Source organism: Lycium barbarum, chromosome 12 (genome assembly GCF_019175385.1).
Source record: "Lycium barbarum isolate Lr01 chromosome 12, ASM1917538v2, whole genome shotgun sequence".
Taxonomy (NCBI): domain Eukaryota; kingdom Viridiplantae; phylum Streptophyta; class Magnoliopsida; order Solanales; family Solanaceae; genus Lycium; species Lycium barbarum.
In genome coordinates, this window is record NC_083348.1 from 94824103 (window position 1) to 94847327 (window position 23225).

The following is a 23225-nucleotide window of genomic DNA, read 5'->3' on the forward strand; positions in this document are numbered from 1 at the left end:
TAACCTTAATTAAATAATTTCTTATATGGCATAATTCAATTAGTCATGTGGGGGAGGACCTGCTTTAATTTTTTTATTTTTGGATAATGCTACCTAGACATCTTCCTAATCAAGGGATATGGCATGACAAGTAAGAACCTGCTTGGCCAAGATATCAAAAATTCAAAATAAGCTTATTTTGGAAAATGTATTTATCAAAAGTACTTCTAACATAGTACTTTGCGTTTGGCTAAATCATTTTGGAAGTTCCTTGATTAGCAGCTCGTGATTGATCAATATTTTCAAAAAAGAAATATTGCTTTTAATTGTCAAATTACGGGGGGAAAAAAACTACTGTTGATTTTAATTTAATAAATATATATATTTTTTATATGGATAATCTTATCCTAAAAATGAAGATCACTTATTTTTGGAAGAAGCTATTTCTTTCAGCTTCTATTTAAAAGCTGAAAAATAATTTATGCTATAATTTAAAAGCACTTATTTATTCAACCAAAAGCTTGTCAAACCTCTTTATTCTCTAAAATAAATAGTATCATTTTGAAAAGCATTAGGCCTTTCAAAAGACAAATAAAGCAGAAACACACACACACACAAAAAAAAAAAAAAAAAAAAAGGTCAACAAAAGAACAGCACAAGTAGAGCTAAAAATGGTCGAAAGTGGAACCACGTTTTTCTTGAGTTCTAAATCGAAATGAGTTTTTTGATCTTCCAAAAAATACCGGATTTATGTCTGGAAAAAAAAGGCAAATTAAACCAAACAAGCTTTAACACGTAAACTACCTGAGGTATGCAAATATCTACTATTTGTTCACTGAACGTAAATAATTAGGTTGTGAAAATGGATCTCGCTTTAATTATATATTAAACTAGTAAACTTGACCGCACTTCCCACGGTTATGAGAATTAGTTAGTGAATTTAAAAAATATTTATACATGTAATCAAGATAAAAGATATAAAATTTTCATATATATGCGTATAAATGTATGTTCACCTTATGTCATTATACTTTTTAATTGAAGCACATCAATAGTTTCAATAAAAAAAATAAAAAAAAAAACTTTTTTACTATGAAAATTTCTTTTTGACATCTCCAATACTAAATGAAAAAAAAAAAAGAAAAAAAAAAAGAGAAAATCCTACTCATCTTTTTAATCATGTGAATGTCTCAGTGTTTTTTTTTTAATGTTTTTGAATTACAGCGATGACATGCTTTATACATAATTGAGGATGTGGAGACCATTCTAAAACTTCTGTATGTCATTCGAAGTGTCAAAATTCGATTTAAATATTTTTAAAAAGAGATTTGTAGTCCTCGAGTTTAGATAGAATTGATTTAGATTTTGTAAGTGTTTTTGTTTTAGCATTTTAATATTACAATGATTATATTAAAGTGTTGCCTTTTGAAGTGTCTTTGAAATGGTCCACCATGTTCAGTTCTTGGCAGAATGTGGAGTTTAATGCATTTGAAACTCCTTTGTCCATTTATCACTTTTACTCCTTTCAGTTAGTGTCTCATTTTCTTCCTTTTGATCATGTCATTCACGTTGTGGCAGTAAGTGGCAGTAAACAGCCATAAGCTTTTTGTTAAATTTGTGTAACCTGTAATCCTTTATTCACCCTCATTCTTCCTCTTTATGTGTGTAACTTATGTAGCCTCTAAATAGTAATTTTTCTATTTATCTATCTCCTTTACTACCCTATTTATATCAAATTAATTCAAGGATGAATTTTTCAACTATAAATAGTTTGTCATCCTTAACTTGTGGGGAGTAGAGAAAAATATATACTTTGGAGAGTTCTTAAAAAGTGAGGAAAAAAAGAGAGTTTATTAGTTGAAAGAAGGTGTTCTTCTTTTTGGTGGAGCTTTGGACTCAACATCTTGTCCAGAGTTTGTTGAGTTGTACGACGTGATCGGGTAGTTGTATCCTGGAGGGGACAAGTCAGAAAGATTACTGCTGGACCGGTAGATTTGCTGCAGTGGGCTTGAATCTCCTTAAAGAGAGCGAGATATCCGCGCCTCAGCCGAAAATAATTTTATTTCTTCGTTTTTTTATTTTTCAATTGTAATTGTAATTTCATTGTAATATCACCAACAATTTTAAGGAGATTCAAATGGCTACAATTGAAAAATCGGCGGATGTCAAAGTAGGAGATCTTAACAAGCCATTTCGGTTCAACGGTACTCATTTTAAGAGATGGAAGGGTAAAGTATTTTTCTACTTAAGTCTTCTCAATGTTTCTTATGTGTTAACTGAGAAGAATCCAAATAAAGTAGGCAACTCTTCCATGAATGATGAAGAACTTATTTCTCTTCAAGAAAAAACTGAAAAGTACGATGAAGATTCATACAAGTGTCGGTATTATTTACTTAATTGTCTATCAGATAATTTTTATACTGCAAAGAAAAGTTGGAAAGCGTTGCAGAGTAAATATGATACCGAGGAGACTGGAGCGAAAAAATATGCTGCTAGTAGATTTTTTCGTTTTCAAATGGTGGACAATAAATCAGTGGTAGATCAAGCTCAAGACTTTATAATGATTGTTGGAGAGCTTAGATCCGAGGAGATCAAAATTGGAGATAACCTTGTTGTTTGTGGCATAATAGATAAACTTCCACCTTCATGGAAGGAATTTCAAAAAATTATGCGCCACAAACAAAAGGAAACCTCTCTTGAGACGTTGATTATGCGAATCTGCATGGAGGAAGAGGCAAGAGGCCAAGATGCACTTTTGCAAACGGAAGAGAGCAACTTACAACCCGTCACAAATAAGGTAAATTTAATTACTTCAAATAATGTTGCTCCTAATACTAACAAAAATACCTCTATGAAGCCTAAGAAGAAAATATTCAAGAAAAATAATGGTAGACCTCCCAAGAAAAATAATGGTGGTAACAACCAAGCACAAAATGGAGGACCATGATTTGTCTGTGGCAAGAGTGGGCATATTGCTCGATTTTGCAAGTTTCGGAAACGCGGTCCTACACCTCAGGTGAACGTTACCGAAGAGCCACTTGTGGCGGTGATAACAGACATAAATATGGTTGAAAATGTTGATGGATGGTGGGCTGATTCTGGTGCAAACCGTCATGTCTGCTATGACAAAGATTGGTTCAAAGTGTATACTCCATTTGAGGAGCCCAAAACCATCATGCTTGGTGATTCTCACACTACTCAAGTGCTTGGAAAGGGAGATGTCGAGTTGAGCTTTACCTCAGGAAGGGTGTTAACTTTAAAAGATGTACTTTTTACTCCTTCCATGAGAAAACATTTGATGTCTAGTTTTCTTCTTAATAAAGCAGGCTTCAAACAAATTATTGAGTCTGATCAATATGTAATAGTGAAAAAAGGTATTTTTGTGGGAAAGGGGTATGCTTGTGATGGAATGTTTAAGTTGAATGTTGAGATGAATAAAGTTACTAATTCTGTTTACATGCTTTCTTCCACTAATTTTTGGCATGCTCGTTTGTGTCATATTAATAATCGTTATGTGGGAATCATGAGTAGTTTAGGATTAATCCCAATGATTAAAAAGGATTTTGAAAAATGTGAAGATTGTAGTAAAGCCAAAATCACAAAAAGGCCTCATTTGAAAGAAAAACTGAATTATTAGAGTTAATTCATACTGATATTTGTGAACTTGGAGGAATTTTAACTCGTGGAGGAAATAGATATTTTATTACTTTTATTGATGATTTTTCCAAGTATACATATGTTTTCTTGATGAAAAATAAAAGTGATGCTTTTGAAAATTTTAAAAATTTATCTCCATGAAGTTGAAAATCAATTTGGTAGAAAAATAAAAAGAATTAGAAGTGATAGAGGCCGTGAATATGAGTCTAATGAGTTTAATTCTTTTGTTAGATCATTGGGAATAATTCATGAAACTACTCCACCTTACTCTCCTGCGTCTAATGGTGTAGCAGAGAGAAAAAATAGAACTTTAGTTGAGTTGACAAATGTCATGCTTATTGAGTCCAGTGCACCTCTAAATTTTTTGGGTGAAGCTATTTTAACTGCTTGTTATGTGTTGAATCGTGTGCCTCATAAAAAGACTAAATTAACACCATTTGAGTTGTGGAAAGGTCACAAGCCAAATTTGGGATATCTAAGAGTTTGGGGTTGTATAGCTTATGTAAGGCTAATGGATCCCCAAAAAAGTAAATTGGGTAAAAAAGTTACTACTTGTGCTTTTCTTGGTTATGCTTCAAATAGTATAACCTATAGATTTTTTAGTCTTGAAGATAATATAATAATAGAATTAGGAGATGCTATTTTTCATGAAAATAAATTTCCATTTGGTTCTAAAAATAGTGGGGGTTATAAGACTAACGAAAATATTTTATCACTACCTAGTTCTTCTACTTCTGTTTTGAAAAATAAAGAAAGTGATGATTTTGAGTTAAGAAGAAGTAAAAGAGCTAGAGTAGAAAAAGATTTTGGTCCTGATTTTTATGTTTTTAATATTGGAGATGACCCTCTCAATTTACAAGAAGTTTTATCTTCACATGATGCTATTTTTTTGGAAAGAGACTGTAAATGATGAAATGGAATCACTTATTTCCAATAAAACTTGGAAGTTAGTTGATTTACCACCGGGTTGTAAAACAATTGGGTGTAAATGGGTCCTTAGAAAAAAGTTAAAATCGGATGGCTCTGTTGATAAATATAAGGCTAGACTAGTTGCTAAAGGTTTTAAACAACTAGAAGGCCTAGAATTTTTTGATACTTTTTCTCCGGTAACTAGAATTACATCCATAAGGCTTTTAATTGCTATTGCTGCAATTTTTGATTTGCATATTCACCAAATGGATGTAAAAACTGTTTTTTTGAATAAGGACCTAAATGAGAAAATTTATATGGAACAACCCGAAGGTTTTATTGAAGTAGGCCAAGAAAGCAAAGTGTGTAAACTTACTAAATCCCTATATGGCTTGAAACAAGCACCAAAGCAATGGCATGAGAAATTTGATTCCTGCATGATTGAAAATGGTTTTAAAACAAACGAATGTGATAAGTGTATCTATCATAAGTCTTGGAATAATTCACATGTTATTGACTGCCTCTATGTTGATGATTTATTGATCTTTGGCTCTAACATGAATGTTATTGGTGAAACTAAAAATATTCTTAGAAGCCATTTTGACATGAAAGATCTTGGTGAGGCAAATTTAATTCTTGGAATAAAAATTACTAAAACATGTGATGGAATATTCCTTGACCAGTCACATTATGTTGAGAAAATTTTGAAAAAATATAACTTTCTTGATTGCAAGCATGTTGTAACTCCTTTTGATTCAAGTGTTCAATTGTTTCCTGTTCAAAGTGAAAATAATGTGATAAATCAAAAGGAATATGCTAGCTTAATTGGAAGTTTGAGATATGTGACTGATTGCACTAGGCCTGATATTGCATATGCAGTTGGAGTACTTAGTAGGTTTACAAGCAAGCCAGGTAGTGAACATTGGCATGCCATAACGAGAGTTATGAAATATTTAGTTGGTACAAAAACCTATGACTTGTTTTATAAAAAATATCCTGCTGTACTTGAAGGCTTTTCTGATGCAGATTGGAACACTTTATCTGGTGATTCCTGTTCTACCACTGGTTATATTTTTACGTTGGCAGGTGGTGCTATTTGTTGGAAATCAAAAAAGCAAACTATTATTGCTAACTCTACCATGGAGGCTGAACTAATTGCTTTAGTTTCAGCTACTGAAGAAGCGAATTGGTTAAGAGATTTATTATTTCAAATTGCTTATTTTGAAAAATCAATTCCTCCTATTTTAATTCATTGTGATAGCACCGCTGCAATTGGTAGAGTTCAAAACCGTCATTATAACGGTAAATCCAGACCTATAAAGAGAAAACACAGTACTGTGAGATCATATTTGACAAATGGTACCATTAACGTTGATTACGTTAAATCTTGTGATAATCTTGCAGATCCACTAACCAAGGTCTTGGCAAGAGAAAAGGTCTGGAGCACATCGAGGGGATGGGATTGAAGCCCATAAATTCATGAGTCGTATATGAGGAAACCCAACCTGGGGACTAGAGATCCTATAACCAGGTTCAATGGAAAAAACGAATCATATGATGACTTGTTGAGAAAAGTGCACTATTTTATTTATTCCCTCCCTATGGTGTGAGTGCATTATTCTGTAACAGTATGTGGAGGTTGAGTATATAAACTCTTAATGAACTTCTGTAGCTCATATGAGTGGGGTGTTAAGTTACAGAAGCATCATTGACAGATTTCACCTATGTGAGTGTGGAAGTAGGCCGCTTTCTATGAGAATTAGACTCGTTCTCAAAAGCACTCCTAAAAACCGGGATAGCACAAGGACGTAATGTATTGGCTGTTAAAGCTCATGTCAACACCTTGATTATTATGTGTGAGCAATAATTCTTTATTTCCCTTAAGCAGTCATAGTTCAAGTCTGAGACCACTACGACTCTGGAGTAAAGATTATTGTTTTACTAAGTGGAGGTTCAATGCAGAGCACACCTTCATTACGCATAATAATCTACCTTCAGCTGGTAAACTCTCTTATGTTAATATTAAAATGAGTGGGAGATTGTAAGTGTTTTTTTTAACATTTTAATATTACAAATGATTATATTAAAGTGTTGCCTTTTAAAGTGTCTTTGAAATGGTCCACCATGTTCAGTTCTTGGCAGAATGTGGAGTTTAATGCATTTGAAACTCCTTTGTCCATTTATCACTTTTACTCCTTTCAGTTAGTGTCTCATTTTCTTCCTTTTGACCATGTCATTCACGTTGTGGCAGTAAGTGGCAGTAAATAGCCATAAACTTTTTGTTAAATTTGTGTAACCTGTAATCCTTTACTCACCCTCATTCTTCCTCTTTATGTGTGTAACTTATGTGTTATATCCCGCATTTTGTGCAATCGGATAATTCAAGACAATTGCGGGAAGACAACAAGCAAGGCCATATTTTATTTTGTTTGGCATATGAGTTGCTTATGAAAAATTTAGAAGTGGAAATAATGAGGAAGGTCAAGGGCATAAAGGGAAATTTGCAATATGACTCGTGGATATACGGAGGAAGACGAAGGGTAAATTTGGAATTTGGAAAAAAATAAATTTTCATGAAGTGCAAAACACAAAAAAATGGGCTTGGCTAATTGGGCCATGTTTGGCCATCCACCTAGTAGTGGGCTTAAGCCCACATGGGGCTTTAATGAACAAATTTAAAAGATGACTAAGTCATCTTTATTTGTCATAATTCTCTAGAAATTTCAAGAGTCTTGAAGAATAAGAGAGAGGGAGAAACACTTCAAAGGCCATTTCGGCCATAACAAGAGCAACAAGAACTTTGGGAATTTTTCGTCAAAAATCTACCTCTTCTAGCTAAACAATTCCTTGAAGGGTTCTTAACATAGTGAAGAGTTCTTTGGAGCAAGGAAAATACAAAGCCTGACAAGTCTTCAATAGTAATCCAAGTGAAGGTTCAAAGTAAAAAGGTGAGGTTTGAACTTTTTCTTATGTGTTGTGGATGCGTAAGTATGTGGTGGTGTATGAAAATGGATGAAATTTATGTGATGGAAGTGTGTATGTGTGTGGCCGTGACTTGCATAGTCAAGCCGTGTGTGTGTGTTGTGTGTTGTGTTGTGTTATGTTGTGTGTTGGTTATTGTTGTAAAGTGTAGAAAATATGGAAATTCATGAAAATATGTATATGGGGTGTGTTGGCCGAATGGTGTGGGTTATGGAAAGGTGTGGTGAATTAATTTTACTTAGTATTGTAATTGTTGTTATGGTAAGTTCCATGATGTAAAATAAGGATTTAATGGTTAAGGAGTGAAATTGTGTTGATTGTGGATTCTAGATTGCTAATGAAAAGCTTAATGATCTTAGAGAAATCATGGTAGTTGGAGACTTGCTTTAGAGATTATGTAAATTGAAAATAATGTTCTTGAATGTATGGAAGATAATGCTGTTAGTGTGGTGTTGTTGGTATATGAATTATAATGTTGTTAATGTTCTTATTGGAGTTGGAAGGTTTTGAAGGAAGTAGTATATTGATTGAGTTGTTATAATGTAACTTGGAATGAATATGGAAATTTTTAGTATGGTCGTTGATATTGTGTTGTTAGTTTGGCCGGGTCGAATTCCCGGATTGTTGTTGATTGAAATTGGCCAAGTTGAACTTGGTAGGATGGAGTAGTTTACAGGGGAAGTGCTGCCGAAATTTCGGTAGCCAAGTATCATTTAAGAATTCAATTCTAAAGGCACTAATCATGTTTGGTAAACTTGACCAATTTGTAGATTTTGGCGGATTTGCGAGTTGAATTCGGGATAGCCAAAGGAGCGGAAAGAGGTATGTAAGGTCTCACTTTCCTTCTTCGGCATGTCTTAGACATAATAGGGTTGAATACAAACTTCGGGGATGATCATATTCCTAGAAACCCGAGATTGAAATTAACCCTTTTTCATTCAATAGAATTGACTTAAATTTTTCATATCTTGTTGAAACAATGGCCCCTACTTCTATAACTTGCCAAATAAAACCGGATTTTGATAAAACCTTCATAAGTGACTCCATGAACCTTATTATATGCAATTTGGATACGCCACCCCGGTTGACCCGAGGTGGGCCCACTATTCCCAAATTCCCTCCTATTGTTCCATTTAGCTTATTTCCGTACTATAATCAAGGGGAACTTTTAGATTACTATTCCGACTACTAAACAATAGTTGTTTAACTAATCTATTGACCCTAAGGTATGATCTTCTCCCCAATAGCTCAAAAGTTTTCCAAACGCCCGCATTTTCCCAAAACAAAGTCTGTGGCAAAGTAAGTTTTTTTGTCAATTACGATGAGTATGTTCTACAATGACATGGATGATGTCAGGGAAGGAAATGTTCATATGATGAATACGACAATGATGATTCCATGATTAAAGATTCCAAAGTACATGAAACGATACCTTATGATCCTGTTCTATGTTCTCTCATGATGTTATCCTTTATGGATAGTCTCGCCTTATAATTGTTGTTCCCTCAAGGTGAGACCTGACGACCATGACGATTTCATAATGTAATCGGAGGCTACCGACCTTACGTCACTCCGATAACGTTATAGCTTCTTTTTGGGCTCGCTTGCATGCTATGGTATATATGTATATATGTATATGTATACGGGGAAGAAGGGAGCAGGGCAGAGCGCTATAGACGCGGGGTTACACACGGTACATGTAGCTATATTTGACTTGATATCATCCCGGACGCGGGATATTTACACACATTCATGGTTAAATGGATCGGCTGCCGACGCCTCGACAATATATATTATGTTATATTTTCATATATGAACACGAAATGTTTTTTTTTAAAGACAGCTTAGCATGCATGGCATCTGCCCTGGGTGGCACATACATGTACATGTTACTCTATTATCGCTCTATATGCCCTATGATTTCATTATGTATTGGTTGCAATTTATATTCCTCTCTTTACTATTTTCATGCCTTACATACTCGGTACACTATTCGTACTGACGTCCCTTCTTGTGGACGCTGCGTTTCATGCCGCGCAGGTAAGCAGGTAGACGGGTCCGGTTCTTAGAAGCTTCACCAGCAGTTCACAGAGAGTGCTCCAGTCATTCCGGAGCCACTGTTTATTGGTACTATTTTGTGTACATATATATATTCGGGCGTGACAGTGCTCGGCCCTTCTCGTGTATATGTGTATTATGTCTAGAGGCTCGTAGACAGATGTGTACAGTTAAATGTTTTGTACTTTTAGCAGTCCTAGTCGATGTATAATGTGTTAGTAAAGGTTGTTCGCCTATGTTCATAACTATGCTACAACTGTTAATGTTAAGTAACAGAAAAAAAAAATGGTATAGGTCATACAGCCCACTTAGTAATAAGGATATGAGACAAGATAAGGGGTGCTCGGTACAAGTACCGGGTACTCGTCACGGCCCCTAGTCGGGTCGTGACATTATGTAACCTCTAAATAGTAATTTTCCTATTTATCTATCTCCTTTACTACCCTATTCATATCAAATTAATTCAAGGATGAATTTTTCAACTATAAATAGTTTGTCATCCTTAACTTGTGGGAGTAGAGAAAAATATATACTTTGGAGAGTTCTTAAAAAGTGAGGAAAAAGAGAGAGTTTATTAGTTGAAAGAAGGTGTTCTTCTTTTTGGTGGAGCTTTGGACTCAACATCTTGTCCAGAGTTTGTTGAGTTGTACGACGTGATCGGGTTGTTGTATCCTGGAGGGGACAAGTCAGAAAGATTACTGCTGGACCGTTAGATTTGCTGCAGTGGGCTTGAATCTCCTTAAAGAGAGCGAGATATCCGCGCCTCAGCCGAAAATAATTTTATTTCTTCGTTTTTTTATTTTTCAATTGTAATTGTAATTTCATTGTAATATCACCAACAGATTTATTATTTTGTGTCTCCTCATTTAGAAATTTTAAACTTAATTAAAAATTTCTATTAACTTTTAAAACTACATTTTTTATAATTTCTTTGATTTTCTTAACATGGAAAGAAGATAAAATCATATGGACACAAAATTTTCATGTTAGAATCAAGTTGCTATTTTCTCACCTTTTTTCTTCTTTAATTTTTCTACTTCCCCTCTTAGTTCTACATAAAGAAGAAGAAAATTCAAATGGAAATAACACCAGAAGAAGAGCATGCACACATTTTGTTTACTAATTTTGTAAGTTAGAAATCAAGTTGCTATTTTTCTCCTTCTCCTCATTTATTTATTTTTCTTCATTTTTTTAAATCGTTTCTTCAGAGCACCTTTCCCGTAATTATAATTCTTCTTTTTAACTCTTTATTCTCAACAAAAAATCACACTCTCGAAACAAATATTGTGTTACGATAAATGAGAAGGTAGAAGAAGAAAAAGGAAGAAAAAAAATATTTTAATGGAATTCTCATGCTTGGATTCATGATCTATCAAAACATGAAGTAAAGATAAATAAAAAAGAAACAGACTGTTGGTAGCTTATAATTTTTCAATACCCCAAAAGAACAAACCGTACATGTAATACAAAATCCTTAAGTTATAACCCTGAAAATTCAAGTATCAATATCGTAACAGCCGCTAAAAGATGGACAAGACGAAGAAAAATGAGTTGGGACACAATTAGTTTCGATAATAGATAGAAGATCAAAGCATATTTAATTGAACATAATTCTCAATAATTTTAATCATCATCTCAAAACCCCCAAATCTTTTCAGGTCCTAAATATTTGCCAGAGCAGCGAAAGAACAAAAGAACCTACAATCTAAAACTTGCAATAGGGAAAAAGTGACTAGAACGACTAATAATAAAATAAATCAAACCAATATTATACATAAAAAAACGTAGGAAACAGAACAATCCCAACAGAAAACAAATAAGACATTGTAATCTTATCCTCAAAAATGAAGATCACTTGTTTTTGGAAAAAGCTATTTCTTTCAGCTTCTAATTAAAAGCTGAAAAATAATTTATGCTATAATTCAAAAGCACTTATTTATTCACCAAAAGCTTGTCAAATCTCTTTATTCTCTAAAATAAATAGTACTCCTTCCGGATAAAAAAAAGAGTCCATTTAGCCTTTTTTTCTTGAGTCAAAAAAAGAGTCCACTTATGAAATCAAGAAAGAATTAATCCTGTTTTTTCATATTTGCCTCTATTAAGTGTTATATGATCAAATCTCAATACTTATTTAATTAGGGGTAATTTAGTTAAATTACCTATTTTTGTCTAGGAGTTAATGGTTTCTTAAGAGGTGTACAAATAAATAATTGGACTCTTTTTTTTATCCGGAGGGAGTACTATCATTTTGAAAAGCATTAGGCCTTTCAAAAGACGAATAAAGAAGGAAAAAAAAAAAAAAAGGTCAACCTAAAAATGGTCGAAAGTGGAACCACGTTTTTCTTGAGTTCTAAATCGAAATGAGTTTTTTGATCTTCCAAAAAATACCGGATTTATGTCTGGAAAAAAAAAGGCAAATTAAACCAAACTAGCTTTAACGCATAAAGTACCTGAGGTATGCAAAAATTTACTATGCCCACTCTTTCGCTCTTTCACATTTATATATCTCCTTTGTTCACTGAACGTAAATAATTAGGCTGTGAAAAATGAATGGGAAGAATTTGTTAGTTAATCAGATTTTAACATGCATTACTCTAATTAGGGATGTTCATGGTTCTGTTTGGGTATTTTTCTTAAAAGGAAATCAAATTAATTAAGTCATTTATTCATCACTTCAGTTTTTATCGATTTTTTTAGTTTTTTTTGTAGCGTGTTCTTCTAAATAAATGACAATATACACCAATTACATATTAGATTGACTATGCTACAGCATAACACTATCAAATCAATTATCTTTAAAATATATATATATAATCAAGTTATATAACACCTCATTAAATGTTTGTGCAGTAGAAGTTTGCGTACTGCAGGTGATTTTTGCGTTAAAGCTAGTTCAGTTTCCCATTTTGTTTTTCTTGCAGACATTAGTCCGGTACTTTAGAAAACAAAACTCATGATTTCGGCTTCGAACTCCGTTTTTCTTCGACTCAAGCTGATATATTTAATTTGCCATGCACGAAAATGTCTTATTTCCTGGATCATCTTTGATTTTTCCTATGAAGGTACATAAATTGGAAGAATTGTCAGCAGTCTAATATAAAGAGCTAGGAAGAATTGCCAGCAGTCTAATATAAAGACCTAGAACTTTAATTTGGTGTTGGGTGGTTTGTGAATTAAATGGAGGAGGATATTTTATACAATTGGAATTTGTAATGAGGAAGAGTTATAATAACGAGGGACCTAATTGAGTAAGATGAAACTTCAAGTTAAAACGAAATGACATTATTACAACTTTATCACTGAGATAGAATTTCATTTTACACACTAAAAAAAAGGGACATAAATCTTGTTGAAATGGAAATTGTTTATGTGGATGCGACCCCAAGACGAAAGATGTTCCACATAACAAGACAATTTTGCATGGGAAATACAACTTGACTCTAGAAAAAACGCGGTTCTACATACTTAGAATATAAGCTGTTTGACAATTTCTAACTCTACTTGAGCTTTTTAGTTGACCCCAAATTTAACTTGGTCCTTGCAGAAATGACAAATTTGTGAGTTGTGAGACAACTAAAGATAGCCATATGAATAGTTAATTAATATTAATTGAACACATAATAAACAGACATGTTCGATGAATAAACTCTCATAATAAACAGACATGTTCGATGAATAAACTGTCATTTCAATGTCGTGTATAATTGTATATTGACTTTGTAAATCCAGAAACAAACTCCTAATTAATTTAATCCGGGTTCAATGTCCCTTCTTTTTCGTATCGAGGACGCACCTAATTAACAATTTTTTTATCATATTTTATTCCCAGATCTTGTTGATGATTATTGTGTTGTCTCGCTAAGAAAGCCCCAACACAACATTAGGTAAAGACAAAAATAGTAAAAGAAAAATTGCATGTTAACGAAGTGATAAAATTCTATGTTATCTCTCAGATGTGACACAAATGTTGAAACAAAAAAATATTTTTTTTTGCTCGATTACACAATCATAATTCAAAAGAGTTATCAGCAGAGGATTCTTGCATATATAAGAACTTCAGAATGGTGCTTGAATGTTTTATTGGGCAATTCCAATTTGTTGTTCTCCCGTTCAAAAATTTCAATGCAATACCGTGCCCCTTCTCCAGGGTGCTAGATAGATTTAAAGAACCAAACGATTTCAATTAAAAAAAACTTCTCATGATGGCTTCTTCAGTTGTTAAATGTCCAGCAACCATTATGTCATCTAGCAAGTATAGGATCCGTCAAAAGGTACCGCAAGTCAGAGCTCAGAGCTACGAGGATGAAGGTATATAATTTGTTTATTTTTTTTCTTTTCTTGTATATCTGCTATTTTTAATTGTATTTTCTATTAAAATTATATTATTATTGCAGGTAAATCAAGGCATGTTGTCGATGCAAACTTACAAGTATTAAAGCAAAGAATAGAAGAAGTGAAGATCAAAGAGAGAATGGAGAGGTGTTTGACATGTAAGCAAGGTTGGAATTATACAGCTACTAATGCAAGTTTATATTATGACAAGAAGAGCAAGAAAGAATATTTGGATTACATATCTCAATGTGCTGAACTTTTGGGGATGGTTGGCGGGACTATTGGATTTACTATTCTTTGCTGCACTCTTTGTCTCTGTCTTACTTCCCTGCTTATTCATTTTAGTCTTTAATTACACATTCGTTGGAGCTTTTTGTATGTGTTAACTTCTTGTAAAGATTTTTCCAAGAACTCTGTTGAAGTATTCTTTTTTCTAGCCTAAATTAGAGCTATTTTTATGCATTAGTTGCGTTTATTTTTTGAACGTTGTGTGCTTTAATTGCTGTGCAATGCACTAGTCTTTAAGTCTTTCTTTTGTTTCGATATAGTCCAAACATCTGGAGCAAAATACATATCTTCTCTCGCAGCCTATACTGTGCCAACTATTGGATTTATCAACATCAATCGAACTATATAAAGTTATACAATTCTAGCTAAATGAACTACAATGAAAGGACATAAAGAAGGGGAGTTGGATTTAAACGAGCTGAAAGTTCTTAGAGCCTGTTGCATTTACTGGTCTAGGATAGGTTTAGTGGTCTCAACTTAGCTTGTTGCCCAATTAAATGAAAATTTCACCAGAGTAATAAATACTCATTTTACAAAGGGTATTTAACAAAATATGGTGTTGAAGATGTTAAATTTACTCATATATTATATTTGTGTAGGTAAAATAAAGTATAAATATGATGTGAAATTTTATGTTAAGAAAAAAATCCAACAAATATTAAAATTTGAATAGTTTATTTCTTGTAATTCTTGAAAGTTATGATAGTTAAATATAGACTGAATGTACAAGCATTCAGAGATATTCAAAAATATAAAATGATTTACATAAATTTTGAAATCATTATTATGTACAATATTTCAGATGCTTCGTTTTAAATGACATCACTATTATTGAGAATTATACAATTTTTTCCTTGATTATAATCGGATATTTATTATTTCATTGCAAAAGTTGAAATATGCCGGTCCAACAGAATATTTAGTACAACTATTTGGGGATTCAATAATGGGTCATTTGCACGATTGGCCTTCAAAGGCACTGGCCTTTAATTTTTGTCCCTCAAATTGGTGGTCTTTAATTTTTGTCCTTCGCTAAAAATTACTTGATTTCGGATTCAAATCCCCGCTTAGTCAAAAATTAAAAACAAATCGCAAGGTAGAGTTTGAATTAGCAAGATAGAGCTTTGCAAAACTCTGCCTTCACCAGGCAAAACTTTGGCTCAGGGAGAAGGCAAAATTTTGCCTTAAGACAGAACTTTGCCTTCATGCATCAGACAATTTTTTTTTTAAACTTAGTTGAAATTTTATAAACCTCTGTCTTAAGGCTTAACTTTTGCCCAAATAGGCCTAAATTTGGTACAAACTTCTACCTTTCGACTTTTTTTTTAAATATTTGGTTGAGCTGGGGTTCAAACCCAGAACTCATGAGTTTTAGACGAAGGGAAAAAATTGAAGATTTCAAATTTGACGGCAAAAATTAAAGACCAGTGCCTTTGAAGGGTCCGCACAAAAAAAATGTTCAATAATTGTTTTAAAATGTTCATGACAGTAAACAACCTAAATTTTTAGTGCTACTTTTACTGCAGTTCTACTACGTAAATTTAATTATTAAATATTACTAGTAACAAAATTGATTCCAAGCATATTTTGGAAATTAGATATAATAATCATAGTACTATTGAAATTCACTATTTTACTTAGATGGATGAATTACATAAATATTTCTAATTGTAAATTTTATAGTAAAAAATTGAAATACCAATATCAAAATTTACTCAGAGTTTTTTTTTTTTTTTTTTTTGGGGTAGTTTTAACAAAGAAAAACCTGAAACTGCTTAGCAGATTTTCTTGCGGTGAGGATGAAAATTATTACTGTAATTCATAACTATACAAGTTTTAATAGTATTCATATTTTAGCAGTATTTCCATATAAATTCCTTACCTTGTACGGACGAAACCCTCCCAAAACCAGAGTCCGGAACCTAAATGACCCAAAAAAAAGATGGAATGAACCAAAATACCTCAAGAAAAAAATGTGGTACCAAAATATCCTTAACGCAGTAATCTACTGCGTTATATAAAAGTCACTTAACGTCCCACGTTAAAGTCCGTCACCCGAGTTTTGAGGTTTTTTTTTTTAAAAAAATAAAATAAAATTACATAGTGCAGCTTTTTCATGCGCTATACAAACTCACCCCAACTCCCAAGTTTCTCACTTTAACGTGGGACGTTAAGTGACTTTTATATAACGCAGTAAATTACTGGGTTAAGGGTATTTTCGTACCACATTTTGTTCTTAGGGTAGTTTGGTTCATTCCTTTTTTTTTTTTTTTTTTTTTTTTTTGCTCATTTTGGTTCCGGACTCCCAAAACCAGCCCCCTAATTTCTCGATTTGCATAAACATAGTTCCAACCCCAAAATTTCAATTAATTTTTACTTGCAAAATTATTTAATACGCCCTCAATATTAGCTGCTGCTGCTTCTTCTTTCTTTCTCTCTCTCTCTCTCTCTTTTTTTTTTTTTTTTTTTGGCACTTGTGAAGGAAGCACACGGGTTTTAGCATTTGCTACAAAATATGACGGGCTAATTCAAAATTCCGAAAATCTCGCTCCTCCTCAGTTCAATATAAATCATGTATTATAAATAATATTTTATCCTATTAGCATTAAGCAAACATATTTTACCATGATCACTGTATATAATGCAAAATATTCTTTAAATATTAGACGATTTTGTTACTCTCCAAAAGTTAAAAATATTATTAAAAAATAATTACTTGTTGAATAAGATTGTAATATCTAAGCCTCATCCTAATACAAATTTGCATGTAATTTGTATACCATGAAGAATCTTAATATTATTATACTGCTGGTGGGTTACTTGAATTTTAAATAATGAAGTCTCTTAATTTGAAATGGTCCCAATCCTTTTTAGATTTCGAAGGAGCTAGGCGGGTGGATGAAATTATAATAGTTGGAATTGCTTAAAAGAGGGGGTTCAATTATATTATAAATATTAATCTTACTTATTGTGATTAACCTAATCTGTTTAAGAATAAATAAATTTCAAAAAAACTCATAAACCTAAACCCAAACAAGTTTGTTTGGAAAAAAAAAAAAACGATTTTGTTTTAAATATTATTAAGTACTCCCTCCGTTCACTTTTACTTGTCAACTTTTTACTATGTACACCCCTTAAGAAATAATAAACGAAATGCATAATTTATCAATGTGCCCATATTAATTGGTGCATATTTTTATTGGATTTGAAAAATGATTTGAAGTGAGTATTTAATACTATGGGTAAAACAGAAAAAAAATTTGTCTCGTCGTGATATAATAAAAGTCACAAGTAAAAGTGAAAATCTATTTTTGGAATACTGGATAAGTAAAAGTGAACGGAGGGAGTATAGGATATCATAATAACACTAGATATCTCATTAAATAAGTTAACTAAATAAAATATATCACCTCCTTTAATAATGTACGCCGGTCTCAAGTGGAACCGTTTATATTTTTATTGTTTAATAAGGCTAATATGTATAACTAAAGAACGCGATATATTTTAAGTAATTAACTTATTTTCGTAATATACGTTTGAAACATGCATAAACATTTTAAATTTTTGAACCGCAATGTGCGATAAGAACACTTTATGATATATCAAATGGCATTATAACATATTGCATGCATGAAACAAAAGGATATGGACTGTTGATGAAGCATATAATTCAAAATTAGGTTTTTGAAATTCATATCAGGAAACAAAAGGATATGGACAGTTGATGGGAAATGGGCGTGCACTGTTGTCATTTTTTTGCGCGGATTGCCTTTCTTTTGGGGTGATCTTTAAATTTTGCCCCTCATATTTATGGTCTTTAAATTATGCCCCTCTTATTGCTGGTCTTTAATTTTTGCCCTTCGCATTGCAACACTGAGCGTTCACGCAGAAATCATGAGGTTCTGAGTTCGAACCCCCGCTCAAGCAAGGTTATGCAGAAAACTGCAAGGCAAGGTTTGGGTCGCGTGTATGCCGGACCCGGCATAAACTTATGAAGGAATTACCAAAGTTATGCCGGATCCGGCATACTCATGCCTTATGGGCAGACTTGGCATAAGTATGCCGGGTCCGGTATAACTTTGGTAATTCCTTCATAAGTTTATGCCGAGTCCGGCATAACTTTGAGATCTCATGTCAACTTTTTACAGATTTTGTGACATCAAAATGCTCTATTAAAATTCAAGTGGTTTTTGTGTCAATGTGGCCTAAAGACTTTCTTTGCTACATTTCCTGTATTGGATATATTATAACTGCTCTTGTTAATATATTATGGGGTAGTGTTAGAAAAGAGTAGTTGTCGTGATTTTGTTCCATTATATCTAAGCCTAGTTTTTTCATGAGTATTAACACTATGATAATTGTTGACAGCATTTGCATGACGATGAGTGGAAGAGGCCACACACAAAGTTTTCACCATGAAGCCTTTTAGTTCTGTAATAATATTGGGAGGAGGACAATGAAATTCTTCCTAGGTACCCTCATCCGGTGGGGGCATACTTTTAATGGGCAAACTTTGATGCTAGACCCAGCATAAACTTGTGAAGGAATTACCAAAGTTATGCCGGACCCGGCATACTTATGCCAAGTCTGCCCATAAGGCATAAGTATGCCGGGACCGGCATAAGTTTGGTAATTCCTTGACAATTTTATGCCGTTGGGGGCATACTTTTAATGGGCAAACTTTTATGCCGGATCCGGCATAAACTTGTGAAGGAATTACCAAAGTTATGTCGGACCCAGCATACTTATGCCAAGTCTGCCCATAAGGCATAAGTATGTCGGGTCCAGCATAACTTTGGTAATTCCTTCACAAGTGTATGCCGGTAGGGGCATAGCGAATTTTAACTCTGCCTTGCGAATTTTTTTAAAAATTTTGACTGTGTGGGGGTTCGAACCTGGAACCCATGGGGTTTAGCCGAAGGGCAAATCTTAAAGATTTCAAATATGAGGGGCAAAATTTAAAGACCACCCCAAAAGAAGACTGTTGTTGGGAATAAGACTTGGGCCTTGCTCCAAGTAAACACGTGTCATTCGCACAAATGTCCCTATTTCGGGGTGTTCTTTAATTTGTGTCCTTAAATTTGTGATTTTTTTTTCCCCTTGCATTTTTACCGCGGCATAATTTAGATTTCACAAAACGTATTTTACGTTTCAACTTCGGCATATATATCATAACATATACGCAAATTATGTCTGACAAGGAAAAATGCATAATTTTAAATTTTGTTCGGTATAGTTTACGTTTAACTTTGGCATATGTATCATAACATACATGCGAATTATGTCAGACAAAAAAAAAAAATTAACACTCAACATAATCTGAAAAATATTGCAAAACTTATGCTGCATAACTTAATTCCCATATAATTTATGTCGAGCGAGGTAAAATTTTAATTTTAGAAATTAAAAAATAAAAATATTACAAATATTATGCATTGCGAAACATGTCCTGATATTTTTATTAAATAAAGAGAAAAGACATCATTTAACCCCTGAACTTGGCAGGAAAAATTACTTTAGCAATTAAACTTAAGTTGTATTTATATACCCGCCTTAATAACTTTCATCTTAATTAAATACAACCCCAAATGCTGACGTGGCAAAAAAAAAAAACAAAAAAAAAATGAAGAGAGTAAACAACACAAAAAGTGGACCCGCCGATATATATATATTATTATTATTATACAATTACAAAATAAAATAAAAATAATATACAATTAAAAAATAAAATAAAAATAAAAAATAAAGCTGGGCCCCATAACCCTAACCCTTTTAGCCTTTCTCCCTTCTTCTACCCCCACCCCCACCCCCAACCCCAACTCACCCCTCCTCTCCTTCTTCCCTATTGTTTCAACCTCCTTCTTCATCCTCTCCTTCTTCCCCATTGTTTCAACCTCCTTCTTCACAACCCCCGCCCCTCTCCCCCCTTGCCACCCCCCACAACCTCGCCCCCACCACCTTCTTCTTCTTCTTCACCCCACAGCCCTGCCCCCATCACTTTCTTCTTTTTCATCCCACAGCCCCTGTTACACCCTGAAAAATTCCCCCTTGATGCACAGTAAATAGACTAACGAAAGGCACGAAGTATACGGTATTGCAATAAGTGAGAAATGACATTTGATGACCCTAATTGAGATTTTGCAAAGACATTCGGAGTAAGAGGAGAAAGTTTGACAAGAGAGGGCAAGGCATACGATGTGTATCGGAAAGGATTTACGAGTAATAAGTTAATGATGATTTAATAGTGTCTTAGAGAAGAATTATAATGTCCCTTAGATCGTTAATGAGGTGTTAAACAAGTATCAAGAAGGTTCCATAAGGATTGGAGATCAAACGAAGTGACGAGAACAAGATCAGAGAAAAAATGGGTTACACGGCCGATTATACGGTCCGTATAATGTTTATACGGTCCGTATAATGGTCCGCAGAATCGTCACAGTAAAGGTCTCTCATTGATGGGATTATACAGTCACTTATACGAACCGTATAAAATTATACGGACCGTATAATGTGCCGTATAATCGTCACAGAAGCGAGATGTTGAAGAGGCAATTTCACGGTCACTTATACGGACCGTAAAAGTTTATACGGCCGTATAAGTGTCCGTATATTTTCCCGACGGATCAGATTTTTAAGTTATTAAAAAGGGGACCAAGTTCATTATTTCATTTCATTTTCACCCAACACTTGAAGAACACTCTATAACTCTCTCCACTCTTCATCCATAAGAACTCAAGAGAAATTTATGATCAACTTCATCAAACTAAGAAAACCAAGTATACGAAACTCATTAGAGATCATCTAAGTCAAGAAATTTCATTGGAGGTGAACTAGGGTTTTGGCTCAAGTGAAGTATTTCCACCCAAGGCTTATCCCTATGACATCTAAGGTAAGTTTCATGGTCTTTCCATGTTATTTAAGTTATTGAGAGGTTGAAAGACTTGGATTGTAGAAGGAGATAGAAAATGGGTCATGAATATGGGAATAATGTCATTTTTTAGTAGTAGCTTGGATCGAGTGATGATTCTTGATATGTTATGATTATGATCACGTTATAAATGATATTAAGAACATGGGATAAACATTGTATATGAGTGAACATAATAGTGTACTATGACCATGATTATGGAGGAATTGAAGTGAAATTGTGAAATGTGGATAATGTAGATGAATGACAATTATTGCTTATAATATTGTCAATGTTGTTATGGAGATTTGAGAGTTGATATGTAATATCAGGAAAGTTGTATAAACAAAGGAAATGCTGCTCAATTTTCTCTAGCCTTAGTAAGCATGTTCTTATAATCGATTAGCTAATGTTAATTCGAACTTTCTTGAAGGTAGAAACGCGAGCATCGAAGGAGAACGATCAAACAATAGAATAACTAAACGAAAGAGGTATGTAAGTATAATCCTTTCCTTCTAAGGCATGACTCCTATGGCATGAATCTTCCTATTTTTCCATAATCTTCCTAAGTAACGAAAATTACGAGTCTATGACTATAAAGAGCTACATACGCACATGATAAAGAAAAGAGATACGATACGAGCATAATAATGATGATGATGAGTTTAAGTATAGAGAATCCTCGAGTAATATGCGATGTCCATGAGGTTTATGATCCTAAGCACGGTTCCATTGATGTTTTTCCTTGTGTACACTCACCATAAAATGTTAGTCCCCTCAAGGTGTGACATAATGATTATGATCACTCCATAATGTAATCGGGGGTTCACGACCTTATGTCACCCCGACATCGCCATAGTTACCTTCAAGTTCTAATGTATGTTTTGATGATAAATGTATAATGATGCTAAGTTATGATAAGGTCATGATATGCCTATGAGATGTACAATAATGTTAAGTTTATGATGTGCTCACGATGATACAATTCCACCGTGCCTAAATGGCCGGACATGTCACCGCAAAGGCGGGCTGCTTGTGATTCCACCGTGCCCAAATGGCTGGACATGTCATCGCTAAGGCGGGCTGCTTATGATTCCACTGCGCCTAGAAGGCCGAACATAATTACCACTAGTGGGCGGCGTATGAGGTTTACCCGGACGCAGGTTAACGATGATGATATATATATATGATCCAATGATACACGTACTACGAATATATATGATATATGTATGAAATGCATCCACTCTTAAAAGTTAAGCAGATTATATTTTCATCTTATGTCTTATGATTTCTCTGTGATGTTCATTTTATCCATGCCTTACATACTCAGTACAATGTTCGTACTGACGTCCGTTTTCTTTGGACGCTGTGTTCATGCCCACAGGTAGGCAGGGAGGTGATCCAGACTCGTAGGAGGTACTAGCAGACTTTTCGAGCACCCCATTATTCCGGAGGTGCCATTGATTTATCCTTTTGTATATATATATATATATATATATATATATATGTTTTGGGCATGACGGGGTCCTGTCCCGTCCATATGTCTAGTACTCTAGTAGAGGCTCGTAGATACGTATGTGTGGGTAGCATGGTCTCACGATGTCCCTATTGTATGTACATTACTTTGATAGCCGAAGGGCTTATGCATATAAAGGTAATTATGTTTCCAAGTGAAAAATGATTTTCCTATGATTTGAGTATAAGATTAATGAATGAACGCTTGATGAGTACGATGGGTTATGGTATGAGCGGTGCTCGGTGGTTAGCCCCGGATACCCGTCATGGCCCCTAGTCGGGTCGTGACAGCCCCGCCCCCACCACCTTCCTCCTCCTCCTTCTTCTTCTTCTTCACAAATCCCTCTTTCTCTCTATATTCTCATCATTCTTTTCTTTTCATTTTCACCATTTTTTGGTTTCTTGATTTTGAATTTTGTTTTCTTTCAAAAATAAAGTTATAGATTAATGGTTATGCAAGAAATGGGGTTGCTAATAATAATAATAATAATAATAATAATAATGGCCAACAATAACAACCAAAATAACCAATTTGGACGAATTTGAGTGTAAGTGGGACTAATTTGAGAAGGAATTGGATGAAATTTGGTGGGGAGAT

General features: G+C 33.8%; 1 protein-coding gene across 1 annotated transcript; it reads left to right on the plus strand.

Annotated features, from left to right (window-relative positions):
* The first annotated feature begins 13542 nt into the window (after positions 1 to 13542).
* On the plus strand, positions 13543 to 14344 carry LOC132624113 (uncharacterized). Its single transcript, XM_060338940.1, has 2 exons — positions 13543 to 13893; positions 13980 to 14344. The coding sequence occupies exons 1-2, from the start codon at positions 13785 to 13787 to the stop codon at positions 14267 to 14269; spliced, it is 399 nt and encodes a 132-aa protein (XP_060194923.1). The 5' UTR covers positions 13543 to 13784; the 3' UTR covers positions 14270 to 14344.
* Positions 14345 to 23225: the final 8881 nt, after the last annotated feature.